The following is a 23,769-nucleotide window of genomic DNA, read 5'->3' as shown; positions in this document are numbered from 1 at the left end:
ACTACAATAACTGAATTCCCTACATGAAAAACAAAAGCAAGGAAAATATGTGCTGCAAGAAAGCCAAGGGGATTTTTGCTGTAGATAGTGGATAGTAGAGGTGCACCTTTTGACTTCAGTCGGATGTGAATTATGTTATGAAAGACTGATATTCCTTCAGCACACACATCCTCTGCTCCTCAAGGGTATGAATGGCCCACAGCCTCTGCTGTGTTTATCCTCACAGTGCTCCTGAAAATGTGGTTGTTCCTATTTTATGATGATAAACAGGCAAAAGGAGTGACCAGATGTTCTGCCCAAAGTCACAGAGGATGTCTGTGGCAGGATGAATGGTTGAACCCAAACCTTAAGTTTCTTCTTGGCTTTTTCCTTTTGGTTGTAGATTTGATGCCAAACCTTTAGATTTTGGACTTTATCTTATTTCCTTTGAAAGCATTAGGAGGGTTGCCTTGGGCCAAGGGAATTTGCAACAGAGTTATCAAATATTTCTAAAGGAGAAGGTTTTGATTTAAAAGGGTTCAGAAATAAAATACTGGGTAGGCTTTTTTGCTTCTGCCCTGTATAATACAATGCATGTTCAGTACAGACATGTTGAATGCTGATGCTAGGGGCTGATACTTAATGGCTCCAATAAATATTTCACAGGCTATTTTATATGCTTTTTGTCTCTTTAGATTAAAAAATTTTTCAAGCAACAACTTGGCCTTCTCATCAGGGAAAGACTTTGGGGAAAACAGTGGACTGGCTGTCTATGTAGCCAAGGAAATTGATGCAAGTATCAACTGGGAGGACATCAGGTGGCTTCGGGGGCTGACATCGCTGCCCATTGTTGCAAAAGGAATCCTAAGAGGTGTGTAGCTCTACTGCTTTCATAGAGAGGGCAAGGCATCCCTTCCTGCAGAGGAAATGGGGTGGGGGGAAGTGCTTGTGCTGTTGAGTTTTCTGTAGAATTTCACTACATTTCAATGGCAAGCATCTGTTTTGCTTACATGAAACATGATGAGTTGTACATTCATCTTCGTATGCTGTGCTAAGCAGGGAAAATTTTTAGATTTCAAAATAAAGGAAAAAGTCATCTTCCTTGTGCATGATTAGCATGTGGAAGATCTCAGACATCACCAAGTGTCCATTTGTTTTCGTTAGGTTCAGTGCAATGTGAACCGGTGAGGGTGATTATTGTGTTGCCTCTGTATCTAAGCTTCTCCTCATGGAAAGCAGTCTGAATCAGACAAGCTATTCTTCCAGCAGAAAATGAACATTATTATTTTCCTATCTGGGGAAAAATTAAAAAAATGGGGGTTTGTGTTTTGGCAGTCAAAGGTACAGGTCAAGGTTTGTGGTTTATCAGGCCTGGATGTACTTTTTACTGGTTTTGATGGAACTGCAGAGAATGCAGGAATGTATATGAGCCAAACAGCCAAGACAGTGAAGGCACTGCTATAATGGAGTTTTCAGATGGTTTGTATGGCTGGGCTGTAGAACATGTTTACCTTGAAGTTCACTAGGCAGGGATTGGAGTCCTGTAGTCTGTACACTTTGCCATGCAGTGGTGTTTGCTGGGCTAAGCAGCAGTTGGTGTCCCTGTTCCCTTGTCCTGTTCTGTGAGTTCTTCCTTAGCACATAGTCTTATCTGGGAGATCTATGAAAAGGACCATTTCACTTTGCTGCTGTCTATGAAAATGCAAGTGTTTGAAGATAAAAACAGCAGGAGTGTTGGGCCCTTAGATTCTGCAGAAATGAAAAAATAGCAACACAAAGGCAAAACTCAAACAACAACCACAAAAAACCCATCCCAACCAACACTTTACATTTTCGGGTTGAGATGTTGGTGTAACATCAGTTATATCTAAATTCAGGTACAGTCAGGAAGGGACAGCTCATTGCCCTTGTAAACCCAAATGCTAATCTAATCTGAGCTTTGTGCTACTTGAAGGAAATAGATTTCCATTCTGTTAAATGAACACTGGCACAGCAAAGTGTCTTCATTAACTGTGGTTTATTACCACAATCTTATTGTTAACTGGCATTGAGGGGGGAAAAATCAGCAAAAGAATTTAGTATAGTGTTGCAGGATGACAGTGGGGGCAGTGGGAAGGTTAGTCACGCAAGTTGCTGTTAGTCCAAGGTGAAAAAATGTTCTGTTCCAACATCTCAAGTGACCTTCCTAGTCTTATTGCTTCAAGGTAGAACTGTTGATCTGGGTTGAGATGCGTCTTTGGAAGGATGAAGCCATAAGTGGCTTCCCAGTAGCTTGCAGTGATTGTTTTCTATTATTTTATTTTTTTAAACTGATGTCATAATTTCCTTCATCATGAACTTCAGATCCCAGTTCTGGAAAGAAATTCTTTTTAATGTATTTTCAGCTGATGATGCTAAAGAAGCTGTAAAGCTTGGGTTGGATGGTATACTGGTGTCAAATCATGGAGCACGTCAGCTTGATGGAGTTCCTGCAACGGTAAGTAGTGGTGCCAATAAATACCAAGTTTCTGCCTTTGGCTTCTTGCTTCCTTCCACTGCATACATGGTAGCTAGAGGGAAAACCTGTAAGTACATGTTGTGTGCCTAATCCATGAGAAGCAATCTCTTTTACTGCAGTTGTTTTCACTTTTAATATTCTCCAGAGACTTCTGAAAAATTGGAGTTACATAGTAACTAAAGGCAGAAGGAAATTCTCCCTTTTTCTCCTTTTAAACCTTTTCAGTTTTGGAAAAGGTTCAGAGTGATTAAATTAGAATTTTTTCCTTTTCCTTGTCATGCTGCCCTGTGCCTTTCCAAAGGTGGAAAGGGATTTGAGAAGTTCTCATCTGGTGGGGAAAAAAAGAAAAGAAGGAAAGGCAAATGAAAAAGTACGTGTTCAGACTGAAGTAAAGCCCCCCAGACTCAAGTCATCACTCATCCTTCATTTGGAATAATACAAGTTCACAAGTAAAAAGAACGAAAGGGAGGAGAATCAAAGACCAGCTGTGACTGTTTCAATATCCTTAATGCACTGTTGTTGAAAAACCCCTGGTTTTCCATGAGAATTTTCTGGACTGAGAAGGAGGCAGGTAAGCCCTTTTCCACTGCAGGATGTTTTGCATATGCAAAGATTTAGCAACTCATATCAGTCTGCAGTCAGCTAGGCAGGCCCACTACTGTGTCAGCCCTTCCTGTAGAGCTCTTCTGCTCTCCGATTCTTTCCTTGGGGACAACTGAGGGTTTCCCCAGTCAGTTCCATTCATTTGCTGATTTTTGTTTGAAAGTCTTCAAGTGGACCCACTGATTATTTTTATGGAGTGTGGGTGCCTAAAGCTTCCGAAATCAATTTTCTTCATCGTCTGTCCTCTTCTCGTCCTCTGCAGATAATACATGCTTCGTTTTCACCAAGAGTATTGGAAAATCTTGTGCAAGTATTTGTGAGGTAACCCAGCAGGGAAATGTATATGAGGATATTAGAAACAAAAAAGCAACATTTTGAAGAATGAGAACCCAAAAACTGGGAATTATTATGTTCTACTGAAGTAGAACTGAAAATAAACCTGTGAATTACTTTTCTGAGTTATTTTTCTTTGTGGCATCACTGTATAGAGAGGACAACACTGTCAAAGCCAGCGTGCTCACTGAATTTCATCTTACAGATAAAACTGTATTTCAAAATGCAGTTTCCATGAGAATATCTGTATTGAATCATGCAAAGCGTTTCTGGTTTTGAAGCATAATTTCATGGCTTTTCAGAACATGAGCTGAACTCAAGCTGGTTAATATTTCTAGTGTCTAGTTACACATTGAGGAAATCTATGTTTTAATTATGGCTTGCATCATACCTTAGTTATTATGGCACTTTAATGTTGATACAGTTTGTCAGGATGTAGAAAGTAGTCTCTGTATATGGAAATAGATCCAAAATATGTTTGGCAAGAGAGCAAAACCAAAGGGAGGGGAAAAAATCACAACCAGTGCCAAACTTGAAGAAAATTTTAATCCAAATCTAAAAACAAAGTGTGCTTTCAAGTTTTTTCCCCAATCTCCCAGTCACTTTTTATCCATTAGAGAGGAAATGAATTGCATCCGTGTTTGAAAGACTTGAATTGGTGTGCCTTTTGTTTTACTACCACACACTCCTTAGTACTTGGCTTCTAGTCTTGTGTCTTTCCTGATATTCATGAATAGGAACTGTATGCATGTTGTAGGAACAGTTGCTATGCAATTAATGCTTGAGCTTTGAATTCAGGGGGCTCATCTCTTCTTGAGACTTCTTGCATGGTGTTGACATTTCAGCTAATTCCCTAGTTACTCTCCTGTACCTTGGGGACATCAAATGTCCATTTGTCTCTGCTCTTACCACTTGAGCAGGGAGCAAGTGGAAGTCAGTGAGAGCACTATATGCGAACGCATATAGTTCAGAAGAAGAAAATGTTTTTCTCCTTGTTCAAATCTCATAGAATGTTGAATTTTTCTTAGATAAGTTCCCCGTGCAACTGTTCCTGAGCTTAGGATGTGTTTTCAAATGAAAAAAAAATGTTCTTTTATTTTTCTGTCAACTCTGAGAGCAAGTTCCTCATGTCAGATCTCTTACTCAATATCTTCAGATACAATGCCTACCTTTGTGCTCCTTAATGCTAGCCAGTCCTTTTTATTAATGAATGGTGAATTTAAGCAAGAAAGTGAAGATGGCTGTTCAAGAAGTCAGTGATTGAGTTTCATTCCCAAACTACTGAACACTGACTGCTTGGGGAATAATATCAAGGAATAGGGTCTCCTCTGTGCCTGCTATTTCTTATGTTCTTCCTAATAGCTTGTACAGGCTCATGTTGGATGCACGTCATGAGATTAGATGGACATTTTATGTGACCCTGCTGATTCTCATTTTATTTAAGTGGCTGTCCAAATAAATTTGACCTGTGTATATATATCTGCTAACATGCCAAGTCACTTCAGTTTTTGAACACAAAGCTGTATTTATGCACACAATTAGGCAAGTAATTGCTCGCATAGCTTTTTTTTTTAAGCTTGAATCCTGTACATTCATTCAGAAAAATAAATAAGGCTACAGAAACTGTATTTCTGATTTCACTCTTCTAGATTGATATGTTGCCTGAAATTGTTGAAGCTGTGGAGGGGAAGGTGGAGGTATTCCTAGATGGTGGCATAAGAAAAGGCACAGACATACTCAAAGCGTTAGCTCTGGGTGCCAAAGCTGTATTCATCGGCAGGCCTCTCATCTGGGGCTTGGCTTATCACGTAAGTAAAGAAAAAATTCTTAAAAATATGTTCTTAGATGCCTGTACTATCTTTTTATGCTTTGTACATTCACATGTAAGTGTGAGACAGAGCGAATCTCTTACGTGAATCTGTATCCAGATCATGTAATAATCTAAAATTTGCTATCAAATACTTAGGAGTCAAAGTTGTCCATGAAACCTTCCTGATACGTATTTGTAGCTTGCCTATAGATACAAGTATACGTAACAATGCACATTGCGTCCTAATTGCTTAGGGTGAAGAAGGAGCAAAAGAAGTTCTCCGGATGCTAAAGGAAGAATTTCAACTGGCAATGGCACTGACAGGTGAGACATCAGTGTTGCCTCTTTTAGTAACAACCACCTCTGCCTCACAGAAAGAAGACAGAAATATTTGCATTATAAACAGGTTAAGCTGCAGAGAGATGAAAATAGAAACTGATGTTAACCTCAACTTTTATATAGGATATCTATATATTTAGACAGAAAGAGTAAGTAAAAAATGAAAAAAACATATTAGGCAAGAAGAGCCATAAATCTATAGAAGAGTGAAGGCAAATCCTCAATCACTAAGGGATGGATTACATCTGACTGAATATAGTTTTCTATGGAAAAGAAAATGAAGCAGCTTAGTATGGGGTAGGCAGCTGGAAATTTTGACTGATATAAGGAAAGTCTTTTACACTGAAGGTGGTGTGTCACTGGAACAGGTTGTTCAGAGATATGGTGGAAGCTCCATCCCTGGGAGCATTCAAGGCCAGGCTGGATGGTGCTCTGAGCAACCGATGGAGCTGTGCATGTCCCTGTTTGTTGCAAGCAAGTTGGACTAGATGGTGCTTAAAGGTCCCTTCCAACTCTGAAGATTCTGTAATTCTGTGATTCTTTGTTACTTGTTCTGTAGGATGCCGGACTGTAAAAGAGATTGGCAAGACACTGATACGAAGACATGAAGTACAGCTTTCCAAGATTTAGGTCTGAAGATGATCCCCTCTTCTGTTGCCTGTTGTACAGAAAGTATGCTAGATAAAAAGCATCTCTATTTGCTCTTTGGGCCTCGTGCTGCAATCCTGACTGAGAAGGAGTCTTCTGTGAGCAGCCGCTTGTTGAAGAAGTTAATTGCTTCAAGTTTTACAGCCTATTCTGCTAGGCCCTTATGGAAAGCTGCTATGCTGTTAGTTGTAATTACAGATGAGTCTTTATACAAGACCAACACAGAAACTTGAAGGTGTTTTGCAATAAATGCTGATATTAGCTTGAAAACCTGTAAGTAAATTTAGTGCTAAAATGAAACCATAAAAGAAAATGTTCTGATGGCAAACAGCTATCAAAATGTAGAAATTTAAAATGTAAAAGCACTTTTCTCACTGGTTAGAGAAACTACACTGTAGATCAGAAATTAAATCTTGCTTTCTTATGAATATCATTTCTTCTCCCTAATAATGATGTGCTATTCCTTTCTAAGTATGTGGACTTATATCATGTAGGCTGTAGAGGCTCAGATTTCTAAAGAACTGAACTGCAGAGTGAAGTTGGAGAAGTGACTCAAAGCCCTTTGCAGTCGCAATTGTTGTGCTTGTGATCAGACACACATCAGATCTTTGGCTTGTGCAAATCCTGGTAGTTCTGTTGCCTTCACCAAACCGCGCTGACTATACCCAGCTGGATCCCTAAGTCATGTTTTCAAACTGCACTCAGTTGTTTACAGTTTTTTTAGATTACTGGATAAATCTGCAGCATCCTGCATCAGTATTGCAGAAAGGTTTTGAAAATCTTGTTCTGGAATTTTTTTTAAAGCCACCATTACGCTGTTCCACTGTCACTGATATCACTGTCTGTACCATTTGTTTCCCATCAGTGTCAGGAGAACTTGTGCATTCTAATTCTCCCTTTTTGCTCTACTTGAAATACGCCGTATTGAGTTTTAGAGGCAGTTTTGTCATAAATGATGGAATAGTACAATATGAACTAAAGCAGGGGCTGGAACTCAAAACGGGGAGAAAACCCAAAAGGCCACATGCTTGCCCTTCAGTTGTAAAATCTGTACTCTTATTTACTGTGGATTGTAGTGTGTTGTGTGAGGGTTGCATAGCAACAAAATAAAGTTTATCTGTGTAAGGAAATATGAATGTTTCTCAGAGCATAGAGAAGCATAATTCCTGCTGTTTACTGCACTTATCATATCTGTTGCAATGTGGACTGTGTCAGATGTCAATTACAGACTAACTTCAGGAAGACTGTTTGTTTTAGATAATATAAATGTTACTTAAAAGATAGGGGATAATATCTTATGTTTACATGTTTAAGATCCATTTCTAAAGTTTAGAAGATGCAGTTTCCTGTCCTAGCCCCAACAAAATTGAAGGCAAGTTCTGTAACTCTGTGGTCCAGGATAAATTCTGCTGGTGAAGAAACTGATTTTGTTCTTTGTGCATAATTAACTGTTTCTAGTTGCTTTGGGCAGATGGGCTTATATTTGTTCTTTCCTCATTATCTGAGAATTGCCTGACTGTCCTCCCTTTCAACCCTAGTAAGAATATACGTGCATTGAAAAACAAAAACCAGAGTCAAATACTGAAAGGTTGTGGGACAAAGTTGACAGAAATGAAATTAGTTCCTGTTCAAAAATGTATATATTTCACAGTCAAGAAGAGTATTTTACTAGATTTGGAGACAACCAAATACAGTTGCTTCTTTTTTTGTTTGCTTTAATTATTTTTGTCATGATAGAATCTGGGGAAGACCACTGAGACTCAGCCATTCTGAACAGTGCTCAACCTAAGTAAAACTCCAGCTCACGGTGCCTTCACCTAGAGCTGAGAAGAAAGCACACTGTGCATTATATAGTGGTGGCAGAACTTTCTGGAGGTAGAGAATGTTCTTGAGGATAACTTAAGCAATATAACTAAAGAAAATAATAAGCCTCTAGGAGGCACAGAAGTAGAACAGTTTGTATATTTTGCATTTATGATGCTCTAGTATGTCTGACTATCTCTGTGTCAGATAACCACCACACCACCTTGTTTAACTGTAGAATTATTTTCTGACTTTACCTTTGCTCCAAGCCATAGGTGTCAAAAGAAAATGTCTTCATAGAAAAATACATAGTGAGAGAAGTACGTTGAGTCATACTTATCTACACAGGAAGCCAGCAGTCAATTGATGTGCTGGGTGACTAAAAAAAATCAGCCCACTTGATACCTGAATGGAGTTTTCTAACCACTTTTCAAGAAGGCCAGGAATATTCTATGGAAAAAGAGGATTATAACGCTTAGTGAGAGAAGATTTCTCGAAGATCCAAAAACAACACCAGAGAGTGTACAAGATGAGGATCCTGGACTTTTGAGGAGAAAGTGGGATCTCACGGGAGCCAAAGATGTAAGACAGGTTTTTATATCCTGTGTGTTGTTTGGTTTGGTTTGGTTTTTTTTGCTGCTGTCAGTTTGGAAGATCTTCTGAAAATGTCGCCATAAAGTTATGTCCTTGGCCTCTGTGAGCCCATAGAGGATTAAGCCCACTAAAGAGAGTACAGAAGAGCACAGCTCTCTAGCAAGGGTATGGAGATACAAGTGTGAAGATACAGAGAGACTTCAGCTCTGGTGTGGACTCCAGAGACCCATTCCTAGCAACATGTACTATCAAAGACAGTCTGTGTCAAAGTGGCAAGGTCAGTGAAAGAGCCTGTGACGCTGCCTGAACACCTGGTAGAGCATATCAAAACTTGACATGCAAGGAGCAGGGCCCTCCTAAGAGGGGGAAAAAAACCAACATGCTTCTGCAGGAGATCATGGGTTGCAACAAACAGGTAGGTGCATATTTGGAGGAAAGATTTGGCTGTATTGGGAACTTGTTTGCCATGAGAGATGGGCAGTTATGTACAGCAGAGTGCTGAAGCATAGAAGTTCAGGTCTGAGGCATGAAATGTGGCACAGAAGATGGCAGAAGTCAGCTGAGGATTGTGAGACCATCTCACTTTTCAGATCTAAAGGGAAGGAGATTAGGGTAGCTTTGGAATGGGTCTTACACCCTCGCTTAGCCTGTCAGTTCTTTGAAGTAGAGACCTGCTGCTTTTTGAACATTCGGAGCCTGCGCGCAGGGTGGGGAATCCACTAAGTAAATAATAGGAGTCATAATTCAGTTCACTTGAGCTGAAGAGCTGTGAAAGACATGATCTGTTTTCTTGTGACCTCCGCCTCTTGCTGTAACTCTGGGACACATTATTGTATTTTGCTTTTTACCTATGGCCAAGTCAAACAAATATCTCTGGGACTGGTAAGAACACCTCCATCCCCGGTTTTTCAGGTGAAGGATGAAACTTGTCTGTCTTACTGAGGATTTCTGAGCATAAACAGATACTTAGAGTAACTTGGTTTGATAAACGGGCAGTGTAGGTCAGGGCCTGCTGGATGTGCGGGCGACTCAAAGATGAAGCAGAGCTGGGGAAGTAGGCAGGAATGGTTCTGCTTTTCTTGGCTTCTCGAGTGGTTTTCAGGCTGAAATCAAATACTGAGAGCATGAGGAAAGCTGCCTTCTTAAGTCATGATTTTGCACTGAACCTCACTGTAAGGATATCTCTTATAAAGCTACTTTTGATGTGGAAATTTGGCTCCAAACCACACTGAAGACCATTATAAATAACCACTTCATCACAGGACACACAGAAGTTGGCTTCCTTGAACACTCCTAGAAAGCAAGTCTAATGTTATTGAGCCATAACCTCAGCTAGTGTAAATCAGAGGAGCTCCACTGACTTCATTAGCTCACACTGATTTACACCAGCTGTGACTGTGGCCTACAATATAGCAAGATATGTCAGCTTTTAAATTCTATCACTGAGTGTTGAAGAAAACTGTTTTTAAAACAAGACTGCCAATCCCAAATTTAGATACTAATGAGACACAGTACTGTAATTGTTTCACGATGCCTATATGCTCCATTTTGTTTTAATTTTGCCTTGCTTCTGTTTTTCTTATCTCTTGCCAAACAGAGGGAGAGTACCACATATGTTACATTCATAAGAAAGATGTTTTGCTGCTTTGAGAACATGTCCTCCAGATGCAAAATACTTTTGTGTTGTCAATCAGCTTCTTCATTTAGATAGGTATGTTGTTTATGTGTCAGTATAAGACTGCTCTGGAGAGTCAGCCTCATGCTTCTCTAAGGCTCTGGAGTTCTTGAAGGGGCACTGAGAGGCTGTCCCAGCCAAACCTCAAAGATCTGATTTCCTCTTAGCGGTTTTCAGCTCCAAAGTCATTATTGCGGATGAGCAGAGTGAATTGTGCCTAGCAGCACCCTGAAAGGAGCAATCCTGAGACCATCAATACATCTCTGTAACAGTTCTGCTGGGTGTTCATAGGGTTAACTTTATTAAGTAATCCATTGTACTTGCACCATTATGGTATGCAAGGCTGGTAGATACATAAAGATAGTTTGTTCAGGAAAGGAGAAAATATATAATCTTGACAATGATTAATATTTGTTATTATTTCATTATAACAGCAGCTGTAAGTTCTAGTCAAGGTCAAGGTCTTACTGTGCACTGCAAAAATGATTTTATGCCATCAGCAGTCTCTGCACAACAGTGTCTGAAGTGTGAATTAACAGACACAGGAAAATAATGCTTTTATTTCTATTTTATAAAGTGACTAACCAGTTTCACCAGCACTTGGTCAGAGGATAGAACCAAGTTCCTTTAATACCATTTTCACTGCCTTAATTATAAACCATGCTTTTCTCTCTAAGGCAGATGACTCTGAGGTGAACATGACGTATTGCAAATACCCAGCAACCATGGCAAAGGTCCATAAAGATGTACTCTGGAGCAGTGAATAGACATGGGTCACGGAAGAGCTCTTAACCTCCATCTTTCACTGTGAGAGGAGGACTCCTGATGCAAGTGGGACAGTATCTAATACTCTGCCAGTTAGCCACACTCTGGCTGTGGTGGCTTTGAAGTAGACTTAATATTTCTTCCTTGTTATCTATAAATCAATCGAACACTGATTTTCACAGATTCTCCCCTGGCCCCTGAGTATGCTAACACCTTTAGTTCTGTGTACTGCACACTGAAGTTTCCTGTTAGGAAGAATCATAATGGATGTAGAACATGTTTTGCTCATCACGAGGGTTCCACAGACAAGGTATTTGTGGTTAAGCTGAGTTTACATGAGATTTGTCCAGTTTTTGAGATTGGCCGTGAAGTCTAGAAAGACAGGTGCAAGAATCCTACAATAAGCCAGTGCGGTAGAAAGTTAACTTTTGTACAAATTCAGAATATGTGTGCTTTTCTATTTTCTATTTTATTATTTTCTAGCAAATTAATTCAGCATGTATTTTTACTGGACTCAGAATTCTGCCATGGATATAAAATAATCTTCATAACAGATAAGATCTGAATGATATTTATTGATGGGTATGTGAGCAGCAGCATCATCTCACATACCCAAGCTCTCCTCAGAATCTGTAGTGTAAGTGGAGTCTAAGTTATTGCTGACTCCAGAGCTATACAGCCATCAGGTGATTAAGAATAGCAAAAATACTGAATTTGGTATGGCCAAAGCCTTTCGACAAGCATACATTTTCAACCAGAGACCTGCAAAAAAAAATTTTTAAGCGCAGTTCTTACATAAACTCCATTGATTATGTCATAGAGTTACAAAGAAAGAAGTTTATATTGTGAAAAGAGAACTTGGACACAGTTTTAAAATGACACAATATATCTGGTAAGAAAGATATCTGCAAATGAAGAATGGGAGTAACTCACCTCTTTTTCTTCCTGCTTGATGGCTGTAACTTTTCAAAGTTCAGGGGTTTCAGCTCTGCATTGTGACTTTACATCTTGTTGTGTTCTGCCCAATGCTGCCATGTCTGCACTTTGCTGTAAAGTCCTTGGTTTTGATCTTGCAAGGAAGCAGTAATAAAAAAGATGCTTAGGACTTTTGGGTAGAGTCTTTGCCATTTGCATATACTTCCAAATGAGGCGTGGATACATGCGAGTGGTGGCGAATGGCATTTGGCCAGAAGGTAAGAGATCCTTTCAGTTTTCAAGAGTCCCCTGCCCAGGATTAAAGTTGAAGTAAGTTGTCATACAGCACAAAGGAATCTGCATAGATGGGAATTTGGCATGAGCTATAGGTTGCATGTGGTGCTTCAGCAACACTTTGCATAAGTAGACAAAGCACATCTTGGCAAAGAATCCCAGTCACTGGTTCCCAGGCTACATACAACCTGAAGATGTTAAGCAGGAGGCCAGCAAAGAACTTGAAGTACTGCTGCCTACATCATAGTAATATTGTCCTGTGGCCAGGGAAGATGGGGACTGCTGTTTGGAAGTTTTGCTGCAAGGGTCATGCATTTGGGTAAATAAAGAAGCCCACCACCATTACAACATTTATTTCACTTAATCTGTTTAGATGCTGATATGTCTAAAAGTTTAGGGCTGTATCTTGAACTAGTGTACCTCTGTCATGATCTGCAGAGTTCTTCTGGTCTCTGTCAGCCGAGAATCAGAACCTATGGGCTTCTCTTCCCCTGTCCTCCAAAGAAGCATCAGTTTTCATTTGTTTAATTGAAAGTTTGTTACTAGCTTTAGGTCCATAATATCAGATACTTGAAGTTATCATACAAGGTGCCTAATTGTCACCTTTTATCAGGAATTCTGAGATGGCTGGAGGAAAGCAGCAAGTTCGGTTCTGAGGCCAAGATGGTGGTAAGGCAGTTGAAGTTGAACCTTCCTGCCAATATTCTGTTTCATTGCTGTGAGACAGATGGACTTGGAGGGACAGTCTGACAAAATGGCACTTAACATGGAAGTGCATATGAAGCAAAGGTGTATCATTGCCTTCCGCCATGTGGAAAAAATGACACCCACTGACATTTGTCAACACTTCTGAATGTTTATGGAGATGAAACAGAGGACGAGAGCAGAGTGAGGTGGTGGGTGGTGAAAGACAAGACGTTTCCAGATGGCAATGTGTAGTTGTCACACCACAAAATGAAGAGCATCTTGATCTGCTCATCTGTGGAGAATTACTAGGAAACTGTGTACAGTGCTGAATATTGGCTTCAGTGCTCTGGAAATGATGGTGTCAACAGTGGAATATCACTGTGTTGTGCCAGGTGGATCCTGTGAATGTTCACGCAGGAGCAGAGTTTGTGTGCAGTTTTGTCAGGACCTATTGAACCAATATGAGGCTGAAGGTGACAATATCCTGTATTGCATCATTACCGGTGACAAGATATAGTGTCACCACTATGAACTAGAGTCAAAATGGCAGACCATGGAATGGCAACCTGTACATCCCCCAGGAAAAAAAAATGTCAAGACACAGCCCTCAGCAGGTAATATATTTGGGGATAGGAAGGGAGTGATCCTTTTGGATTTCCTGGAACCCAGACAGACCATCAGGTCTGACCTGATGATCATGATGATGACCAGAGTCAGGCCAGAGAAGACAACAACCTTTCTCTTGTAACATGATAATGTGAGATCCTATAGCAGTTTGAATATTGTGGGGTGTATTGCCAGACTTGGCTGGACTGTTCTACCACACCCATAACATAGTCTGGATTTGGCAACTCCTGTCTCTCATCTGTTCAGGCTGATGAAAGATGGACTGCATAGGCAACATTTTCCTAGCAACGATACCATCATAGCAGATGTGAAACAGTAGGTCACTTCTGCTTGTGCAGATTGTTACAAGTGCAGTATGCAGACTCTTGTTCATTGCTAGTAAAAATGCATATCTAATGGTAGTGACTGTGTCAAAAAGCTGTTTCCACAGAAATAAATCAAAGGCGTTACCTTTGGATCAACCTATGTAGTTATGCATAGATTTGTAACTGCTGCATAGCAGACTACAAAACTACACATAACCTAAATAATTTGCTTGCATGCTAATGAACAGTAAATCCAGAGGGTTTCACCATCTGCATATTCTACTTTTTATTAGTTTGAAGCGTGTTGTTCTTGGCCATTGTCATTCTCTCAACATAAATGCATGCTTTTGGCCTATCGCAGAAAAGCCCCTTTACCATAAAGATAAAAACTATTCCTTTTGATTTTCAATCCTTTTTCCATTCTTACTCCCAGTATGTATGGAACTCATCAGTTATTACAACAGATATAGAGTACCTACAAAGAACAAGGAACTGTAGAGGACATCCAGCCCACAATTCTGTATTAGCTTGTGTTACATGCTTATTGGTGTGATTGAAAATCTTTGCTCCTATAATAATTTTGGCTGCTAAGTAAACTTCTCTAAGCCAAGAGTGCATTCGCTCTCCATGCAGACTCATGAAGAAAGCCTTCATTCTGTCTGAATCTTCCCTGTAATGTGCTGAGCAATCAACCTTGGAGAATTTTTACTGCCCCTGTCAGAAGCCTCTTAGCTATGAGTACAAAAAGAGTCATACGTATCTGGAAACATGCTCTTTTGTGGGTCCTCACATAGCATCAAGGTAAATTTGTTTTGGGTTTTGTTGTTGTTTGTTTGTTTTAATTCAGGTGACAGCTCCTGTAAGTTGTATTCTTCTCTCCACAGCTAGCTTTTTTCCAGTCTCACCTTCCTACTGCCTTGAGAAAATGACTACGGGAGAAGTTTCTTTCTTTTTTTTTTACTTGGAGTTGGTGAACACCTTCTTCACCACTTCCTTGTCAATTGTAGAGAGATGTTGCTCTGATTAATTTTATTCATTGTTGTTTTCTTAGTTTTTGTTTCCAGTGCTGGCAATAGGTAGGCTGTCTTCTGGTGCAGCTCCACAGTAAATGCCAGAAGCAGCTCATCTCTGTTTTGATATGTTGTCAATTAATTACTGTTCAATTATGCAATCGCAGACACCGTAGTTATCCCAGCAAAATGCTCCTAAGCAGTATGTTAGCAATAGCTATCAGCTATAGCAATAGCAATAGCTCATAGCAATGAAGTCATCAACCTAGTAAGGACTCTGGATTTTCAAATACAGTAATTTGCTGCAAGAAAATAGCATGTAGCTTTAGTGGAGCACTTAGTGTCAAAAGTAAAAAAAATTCTGATACATTTGCATGCAAATAGATGTGTATGTGGCTGATCATTAAGGAGACTGAGAGATATGGCTTAGGAGGCAGCAAAGAGATAATGTTGAGGATGTTTCGTCTCAAAGCAAAGACATACAGACTGAAATCTGGAAGCATTAAAAACAATGTGAGGGATTATTATTTTTTTAGCAGTGAGGGTTATTAGTGTTGGAACGTTCCCAAGGGTTGTGGTAAACTGTCCATCCCTTGTAGTATTTAAATGAAACATAAATAAATGTGTTTCTAGAAGATATGCTTTGGCTTGGCCACAAACTGTCGGAGACTTGTTGGATGAAATGTTCTGGGTTTTTCATGGTAGAAATCAAATTAGATGATCACAAACCTCTACTACAACCTGCCAAGACTTTCACTTTCCTTCTTATTTTATTATTGCTTTTTTGTGTTTGTGTGTGTGTCTTATTTTTGGAAAAATCAGGATGTAACAGGCAAGAGAGATAAATTTGCATCATTGGTTTGACCTAAGCTACAAAGCCTCATTATCAGAATTATGCTATTACAGTAGAGATTTATGATTTTAAAGCTGCTAAGATCTAGTGCTGCTTTGGATAAGATCTTCTGGGTCTATTGGTACAACTTATTTTGGCTGGATTTGCACCTTGCTCAATTAGACTCAAAAAATATCTGCGCTGTTTCTTTGCTTCTCTGACATTTCTGCTTTTGACTTTGCTAGTGTGAGCATGTCAGATACCCACTGTCATACTGACCCACGGTAGGTCCGAGAGCATAATTCCAGTCTTTGTGACAAGGGAACATTTGTAAAGCAGCAGCCCCTTGCTAATCTGCAAAGGGAAAGCATGTGACAGGCAGTGGGGATTCCATTTTTCAGGATCCAGAGTTCAAGACAGGCTTATAAGAGTCTTATTAAAAGTGTTTTCCAGTGCATATGGCTCCTTCTGACAGCACCCAGGTGGTTCAGAAACCAGCATAAAGAATAAAAGCTGTTTCTCTTTTCTACACAACAAATGGTTCAAATGTCTGGTATTTGATTCAGAAAGGAAACCTGCAGCAGTCATGTCCCCTGAAATAAACCAACCAACATTTTGAGCTGCCAACACTTCTGTCTATTACGTCAAGGCATCGCAAAGTTAAAAGTACAGTGAAGTAATATATATATATTTCTCTGTAATCCCTGGGTAAATATTAGGTAGACAGTATTTCTGCTTTGTGCATTAAAAACCCGACTGAATTTGAAAAGCCTGCTAGTGCACTTTGGGGATTTTGGAAAGTGTTGTTTGGCCATGAGCTAAGACCAGAAGCTGCCATTTTGCAGATGGGGCAGGAGGGAAAGGCGTTTGGCCTCATTCATAACTTTGCAGCTACTGCAAATATCAGCTGATGAATATTTATGTTATGCCTGGCAGAGGCCCTAGAGTCTGATGGGGGGAGGAACAGAGAGAGAAGCTTAAGTTAGGAAAATGGTCGTTTGAACTCTGTGGGATTTCTTTACCAACACTTTCCATGCTTGAACAGTAGATGCTGAATGAAATCATTATGTACGGAGCCCCTGCACAGGAAAACAATGTTTGTCAAGGCTCTGTTCGTTAGCACCTTGTACTTTGTTTGAACCTTAGAGGTTTGTTGGGTCCTATAAATGGAAGCTTTTCTTCCACAAATCAAACACACTATGGAGCTAGAGAGATTTCCTTTGTTTAGTCATTCCTACATTGGTGGTGGGACTAAGTGTAAGCACGATAAGAGGGGGTCAGACAGAATACAAAGCGATGCAGGGTGGTGTGGGGGTATTGAAGAGGTGCTGCTCCAAATCCAGCTAGGACAGTAGATACAAAAAGGGTTAATTCAGAGATGACACTGAACAGACCTGTAGCTTTTGGCTGCGTTCAGCTGTTGGTGCCTGCAGGCTCATCCCCCTCACCAGGAATCTACATGAAGCAGCACCTTTCACTAACGCTGGTGAACGGAGCGGCACCGGCAGGTGGTGCTGCAGGACGCCGAGTAACGCGGCGCGAGTCTCGCCGCGCGGCCCTGAGGCACGCGGTGCTGCCCGCGCCCCCTGGGCCGCAGCTGCGGCACCCTGAGGTGTGGGGGCCTGCGGGTGCTGAGGGCGCTTGGCGGGGCGGTGCGGGCCTCTCCTCGGAGGCGGTGTGTGATGGCGCTCCGCGGGGCTCGCAGCCCTCACCGTGCCGAGGGGTTGGCCCGGCAGCACGTGTTTCAATTTGGATGTGCCCCTCCGGGAGGGCAGCCTCAAGCCCAGCTCGCCTCCATCCCGGTGGTGTTGCTCCTGGTGGGTTTGTGCCCAAGGCTTGGAATGGAGGTGAGTCCTGACTGTAGTGTTGAGGGTACTGAGTGAGGGCAATTTTTCCTTGATAATATAACGCAATAAATGATGGTTTGGTGCTCAGCTCTGCAGCCATGCTGCCAGCCCAGCCCACAGCCCCTCTAGAACCTTCTGGAACCTTCTGGTGCTTCATGGAGATTCCACTCTCTCTGGCAGCTGGGGCTGCACCGCTGCAGCCTCCACCTCCTGTTTGCACCAAAAACTGTAAGAATCCCCCAAAAAAAGGAGCAGCTGAGGAAGAGGAGCCCACAGTGAGATACAGAAACACCTTCAATGTGTTGTGAGCAGGGTGTGTGTGGGAACTCTGTAAGACATGGTGATGTTAGCTGGTAGCAGCCTGGATCCGATATGTTTTTTTCCTTCACGGTGCAAAATCCTCAAAATGTTTGCTTTTTTTTTATGTGTGTGAGGCTGTCCCTGCCTACCAGCCCGGGGCCTGGCATCTCTCAGGCTGACCATACCACCAAGGAGCTGCAGGCGGGCAGGCAGCAGCAAAATGTGCTCAGGGAGGGGACCCGGCAGTGCTGTGCAGCTGTTTTTGTTATACCGCTGAGCTGTAAAGTTGAAAAATGAATTGAAAAGCAAGGGATGTGCTGGGAGTACTGGCATGTCCCACTTATAGGCGCTTGGGGCATTCTGTGTAAATTGAACTTCTTCCCCTCCCTCCCCCCCCCCCCTTTCCTCCCCTATTTTTTTGGATGGCTTAATATCACAGTGGTGGAAGAGAAGAGCATCAACACTTCTGGAGCGCAGAGCCTCTTCTCTGATCCCTCTGGCACAGAACTGCACCAGAGTGAGCTGAGGACAGAGGCAAAGCCAAGCTGCTCCCTAACTTGACTTATTTCAGTATGGAGGTTGCACATGAGAAGGCCCCTAGAGGTAGTTATTTTTCTCAATCAAATAAAATAAACCCTGCCCCCTCGGAGAATTTGTTTATTTTAGTGAGAGAAAAGTGATTGAAAGGCAATTACTTTGTGTTCTTCTGGCTAACGCAACATGTGACTCAAAGCATTAAGCAAGAACACTGGCATGATAAACTCTCCACTGCATCTTCAATTAAGTGTGAAGTGTCAGGTTGAGATGTGAAGTAATGCTCCTGAAGCCAGGTTCCTTTGACTTTGCATCCAAACAATCTGCAGTTGGAAGTTAATCTGTAATTCAGATAAGATGGAACCTATTAGAAATGTGATCTAGAAGTCTTTGTTGTAGTCCTTGTGCTTTGATTTAGCAGGTAGAAAGTATGTTTCCCGCAGGAATGCAAGAGGATGTAGAGGTGAAGCAGCCTTGTGTTGGGGCTTGCAGCTGTACTGCAGGCTCCTATGGCTTAGGAAAGTATCCTCATCTTTTCTCCTTGCCAAGCTTTCCTCTGTCCCTCTTGAATTTGTTTTATACTGCAGTTTGGGGTTTTATCCTGGTGTGGGAAGTGGGTGCTGGCACTCCTTTTGCAGGGTAAGGATTGTGAACTGCCTTTCTCCATCATGGCTGTCCGTGCCTCTTCTCTAAGGAGTTTGAGAGGCTTTGACTCAGACAGGGAAAGGATGGATCTTTGCAGGGGCTCCGCTTGTGCAAGGGATGGAGAGATGAGCTCTGAGCAGAGAACAAATAATTTATTTCAGCTGTCACTTCCAGATTTCAGAACATGACTTCAGGCTGCTGATGAGGGACAATAAAAGTAATGATTCCATAAAAAGTGGATAGTTAGGAGAAATTCCGTAAGTCTCCCAGAAAGCTGAAGATTGTTTTGAGAAAATGTGAGGAGGAAAAAAAAAAAAAAAAAAAAAAAAGGAATTGGACCTGTTTGCCTTTGAGTTGAAATTTTAAAGAATTTATGTAACTTTTTGCTTTAAATGCATTTTCCTTTCTCTGTTCCAGTCCTGCTGCCCACTAAGCAGGGGCCTGTTAGAGCATGAATGCAATGCTGTCAGTTGTTCATGGTAAGAGGATGTGCACTGAGAAAAGAAAACTCACTGTCGCTATCAACATCTCAAGTCTGTGTTCTTATTCAGAAGTAGGCTTGCTGTCCCAGTCTGTATTGGGAAGTTACTGTTGGTGTGTGCTGAGGTGATCTTGGTCCTGGGATAGTCCATGAGTACTTGGTTTCTCTCTATTGTAGGCAATCACATGCTTGTCTGGAATGATGTATCGTGGTGCCGTATATTTATATAACCAGAGCAGCTGTAGCAAACACCTTCTGCAACATACATGGTTTTTGAAAATTATAGGTTGCAAGCATTAGTTTAAAAGAGGCAAGGAAATTTATATGCATTAAGAATGTGAGTTACGGAAGTGTCACTCTGTGTCATTAAACTCTTCCCTACCCTTTCCTCTTTCTTTCTTCAAACCCCATGTTTGTGTTTTTGGACTCTGAGCTTGAGCACAGAGCTATCTTAAGGTAGCACATATGGAAGGAAGCGAAGCTTTATAGGTAGGTAAACATTCTTTTTTTAGTGGAAACCATAGGCTGCCTTGTGGCATCTCACTGCAGAAAGTGTCTTCAAAGTGTTGGTTAGGTACTCCTGCTTGTGGGATTTCTGCCAATAGGCTGAGCTTCTCAGCGTGGGGGATAAAGGGAGTGGTGAGTGAGTCAGGGCAAGATAGAGGTGAGCAGGCCTGGCTGTGAGCTGGTGTCCAAAAAAGATGAGCTTCCTCCTGCCCCACGGTGTTTTGTGACTGTATCCACGTTTCTCACAGAGCCAGTCACAGGATGTAGCACGTTCATGCGATTCCTGTTGCATTGTATTGCTCTAGATGATGTTTTTTAATGAAGAATCTTTTCCCAAAACATGTTGTACTGTATTTTGCAATAGAGTGGTAAAATGCTGCTTTGTTTATCAACCGTGGGATGTACTGTGGACGGCAAATTATTTGTTGTCTAAGAGACAGAAATTTCACATGTAAGAAATGTTTTTAATTTGGCTTTAAGAAATCTGTTTGTTGTTGTTTGGTTTTATTTTTCAGAAGTCTTTTGAGAATAGAAGGAAGTCAGCGAAATGCTCATAGAGGTAGTTAATGCAAGAGGGAAGCATCTAAAGCCATGGTAGACTTGGCCTTAATTTTGTGTAGTTGCTGTAAACATGTTTTTTAGCTCTGATTTTATTTTTGACTTCAAGGAAACTAACTTAATTTTTTTGTGTTGGGCTGTGACTTGCAGTCATTATCCCCGAAACTGGACAAAACCAGAAAGGATAACTCACGTCTGGAGGTCTGCTTTGGAAGGGATTTCAGTTTTCTTCTGGAAATCCACAAACTTAGATCACAATATACCTCCCATCCAGGAAGGTGTTGTGTGGTTTGAGGTTTTATTATAGACATTTTCTACAGCTCTACTTGTTCTAGATTTGTACTTAAATGGAAGCCCGGCCAGGCAAAAGCCAGGTGTTTAGGATGTGGCATTGGTGACTCAGTAGGTGGTACATTTCCTTCTCCGTCAACATTAAACAAGTGCCCTTGTGTGGTAACAGGGATGGGTTGCTTCTTGGCTGACATGAAAAGAAAACAAGGTCACTACTAAGATTTTGGGAACTGGACAGGAAGGTCTTCTGTTCTCCGTAGTGAAAGGGAATTAGCCTCTGGATTGCTGCAGCTGAAAAACCAACTCCTTTTACAAAAGAAAACTGTAAGGGGTTGTACTGCAATAGAAATCCTGGCTGAAACCAGGATCCCACTGTGCCTCGTGTTCCCACAGATAGTAAAATGCACCATTCTTTCTCTTTAGCTACATCGGGACCTAGAACATGAAATTAAACAGCAAAATTTGGAGTCCTTACAAAAGGAAAACCTCTTCTGAGCTCAGTTCACATTTAAAATGCTTTATTGCAACCAGAGGAACAAAAAATCCTTGTTTCCATAAAAAGAAACTCAGATTCCCCGTTATAGTTATGGAACGAGTAGCACCTTTTGCATTTCCCAGGTTGCAGTTAGTTTAGGGTATTCCTCTTGGAGTGGCAGTTATGTCCTTAACCTTCCTAGAGACCCCTGAAAACCCTGTTTAGCAGTAGTCTGCTTACACTGGAGAAGCTGGCCTGCAGTCCCTCAATTGTTATTCCCTAAATTTGTGCTATTCGGTGATAACAAAAAGAAGTATCTGAGATAATACTGTTCTGCTCATATAGACATAGCCACCTTCTTGACTTCTGTCATATTCCTCACTGAGTATTTGCTGCTCACTGGATATAAACCTTGTGCTTTCCCCTGTGTGTTTTATAAGCGAAATCAAATGCAGCAGTTGCAGCCAGCTCAAAAGCAACAGTCTAGGAACACACTGAAGATATCATGTGGTTCTCTTTATGAATGAGGAGAGGAAAATTACTAATTTGTTGTTGTTTTTGCTGTTTTGTTGTTGTTCATTTATTTCATTGTTATCCAGGATGGTGGGAGTTGAAAGGTGATGCTTTTTTTGGGACACGCAAGTCAATGTCCTGATTTGTGCACACAGAAACATTTGAAAGGCAGACCAGTAAGAATAACCATTTTTCCTAATACAGCAATAGGGAACAATGGTTGTGAAGGTAATTTTGTCTGTCATTGATTCAGGGGTAGGTCCAACTCAGCTGCAAGTACAAGGTGATCCATGGCACCTGCTAGTACAAGTTTGCTCAGAAGAAATAGGAAGAAAGGAGCAATGCATGCAGTTAATGGTAACAGTAGCTGCTGGAGTAATTTTTGCTCTATATTATAATCATGTGTACTGCCTGCTTTCCAGAAAGGTTGGAAAGATACCTGATCTTGTATCCTGGTTAGTCATTGACAAAGGAACATAAGGAAACTTGTCACTGCTTACTCATGGCAAGTGATGTGTTATCCCAGCCAGGGGTTAGTACTGCAGTGAGACACCCAAGGAGTGAGTAGAGTTACGATGACCTGCATTCTCTACTAGTGGTGTTTTGAAGGTAGCATGCAGGCTTTCACTCACTTTCAGATGATTCCCAAATTTCCAGCGGAATCATTTCTTTACATTGAAGTACAGATAAAGACACAGCTCTTCAAACTTTACAGGGTCTGGGTAGTTTGAGCAGCTTTTGAATCTTCTTTCAGCATAGAAAGAGAAAGGTGAGCTCCACTGGATGTGAAAGTAATATAAGATACTGGCATGCAGTACACAGCAGGAAAAAATTTCTCATAGGTTGATCTGGCTGTCTTGGGAAGTGTTGGAGTACAAATGCTGAGAGATGTGAAGATTGAGTTCTGCTGGAAAAAGTAGAGGCTGAAAGTTGAGAGGTAAGGAAAAAGCCAGCCTGTCAGGGAACCCAGACTGTCCTAATCATGCCTATCTGTATACATGCCTTGTACTCTTTCCTTGCTGCCTCTCAAAGTAGATATGTCTTTGTCTCCTGGTGTACTGTTTCTTCTCTAGAAAATGAGGGTCTTTTCTCTTGAAAACTAGGGTCACCATGGAAGTGCTCTTCCAGGCACAGCTGCTACTCAGAATGCACTCTCTGAACTGGGCTCTAATCCCAGCTACTACTGATCACAAGGTGCCCCATGGCAATCACAGTTATGTTAGCATCAATGGAGCAAGCAGAGGTCAAATGAATGTCTGGAGTAACCTGAAAGGATCTCACAGGGAAGCACAAGACTTGTGTTCTGATATGCTGGTTTCTCTGCCATTATATTTGTATGTTGAGAAGAGGCGGAGAAGGAATGGAAGGGAGCCAGAGCTGTCAAGATCCCCGGTAGTTGCAGGTTTTTGAATCTTTCTCTTCATCATGTGGTGGTAATTCCCATGACCTTGGGGTTTTGCTATGAAAGGAAAGTTTTAAAAAATAATCTCATTTATTTATAATAATTATAAACAGTAAAAAAACGGAGGGATCATTAAATCCCTCACAGCAGAATTCCCCCTTGACACTGATCTCTGTTCCAAAACACCCTCCAGACCTTTTCCAGCACTGAACTCTCCCTCCTCCAAACAGCAACTGTGTGTGTTTCAGTAGCAGCATAATGAATAGTCCATGGTGTTGATCTCACAGACTCCCCATTCCACACCTACCTATGCTGTTGCTCAGATCTTACAAAGAAGGATTTTTTAAAATGAAAAATGCCATAATATCAAAATTAATCTCTAAATTAGCTTCAAATAAATTATACCAAGCATGCCATTTCTGTATGTTTCCAAACAAAGTGTGCATTTTCTTGGAATTTAAAGGCAAGTAATGCAGTCTGAGTATGGCAGAACTTAACAG

At 41.2% G+C, this 23,769-nt stretch overlaps 1 protein-coding gene across 2 annotated transcripts in view; it reads left to right on the top strand.

Moving 5' to 3' along the window:
* HAO1 (hydroxyacid oxidase 1) overlaps nt 1-7,624 on the top strand; it is a 37,805-nt gene extending 30,181 nt beyond the window's left edge. For both annotated transcript variants that reach the window (XM_072331032.1, XM_072331031.1), the window contains exons 4-8: nt 675-850; nt 2,364-2,455; nt 5,062-5,220; nt 5,477-5,546; nt 6,121-7,624. In XM_072331032.1, the coding sequence (XP_072187133.1) occupies nt 675-850; nt 2,364-2,455; nt 5,062-5,220; nt 5,477-5,546; nt 6,121-6,191 (568 nt within the window). In that variant the 3' untranslated portion in view covers nt 6,192-7,624. The remainder of the gene's footprint in view (nt 1-674; nt 851-2,363; nt 2,456-5,061; nt 5,221-5,476; nt 5,547-6,120) is intronic.
* The last annotated feature ends 16,145 nt before the right edge of the window (nt 7,625-23,769 follow it).

Source organism: Excalfactoria chinensis, chromosome 3, assembly GCF_039878825.1.
Source record: "Excalfactoria chinensis isolate bCotChi1 chromosome 3, bCotChi1.hap2, whole genome shotgun sequence".
Classification (NCBI taxonomy): Eukaryota; Metazoa; Chordata; class Aves; order Galliformes; family Phasianidae; genus Excalfactoria; species Excalfactoria chinensis.
This window is presented reverse-complemented; position numbering and strand designations above follow the sequence as displayed.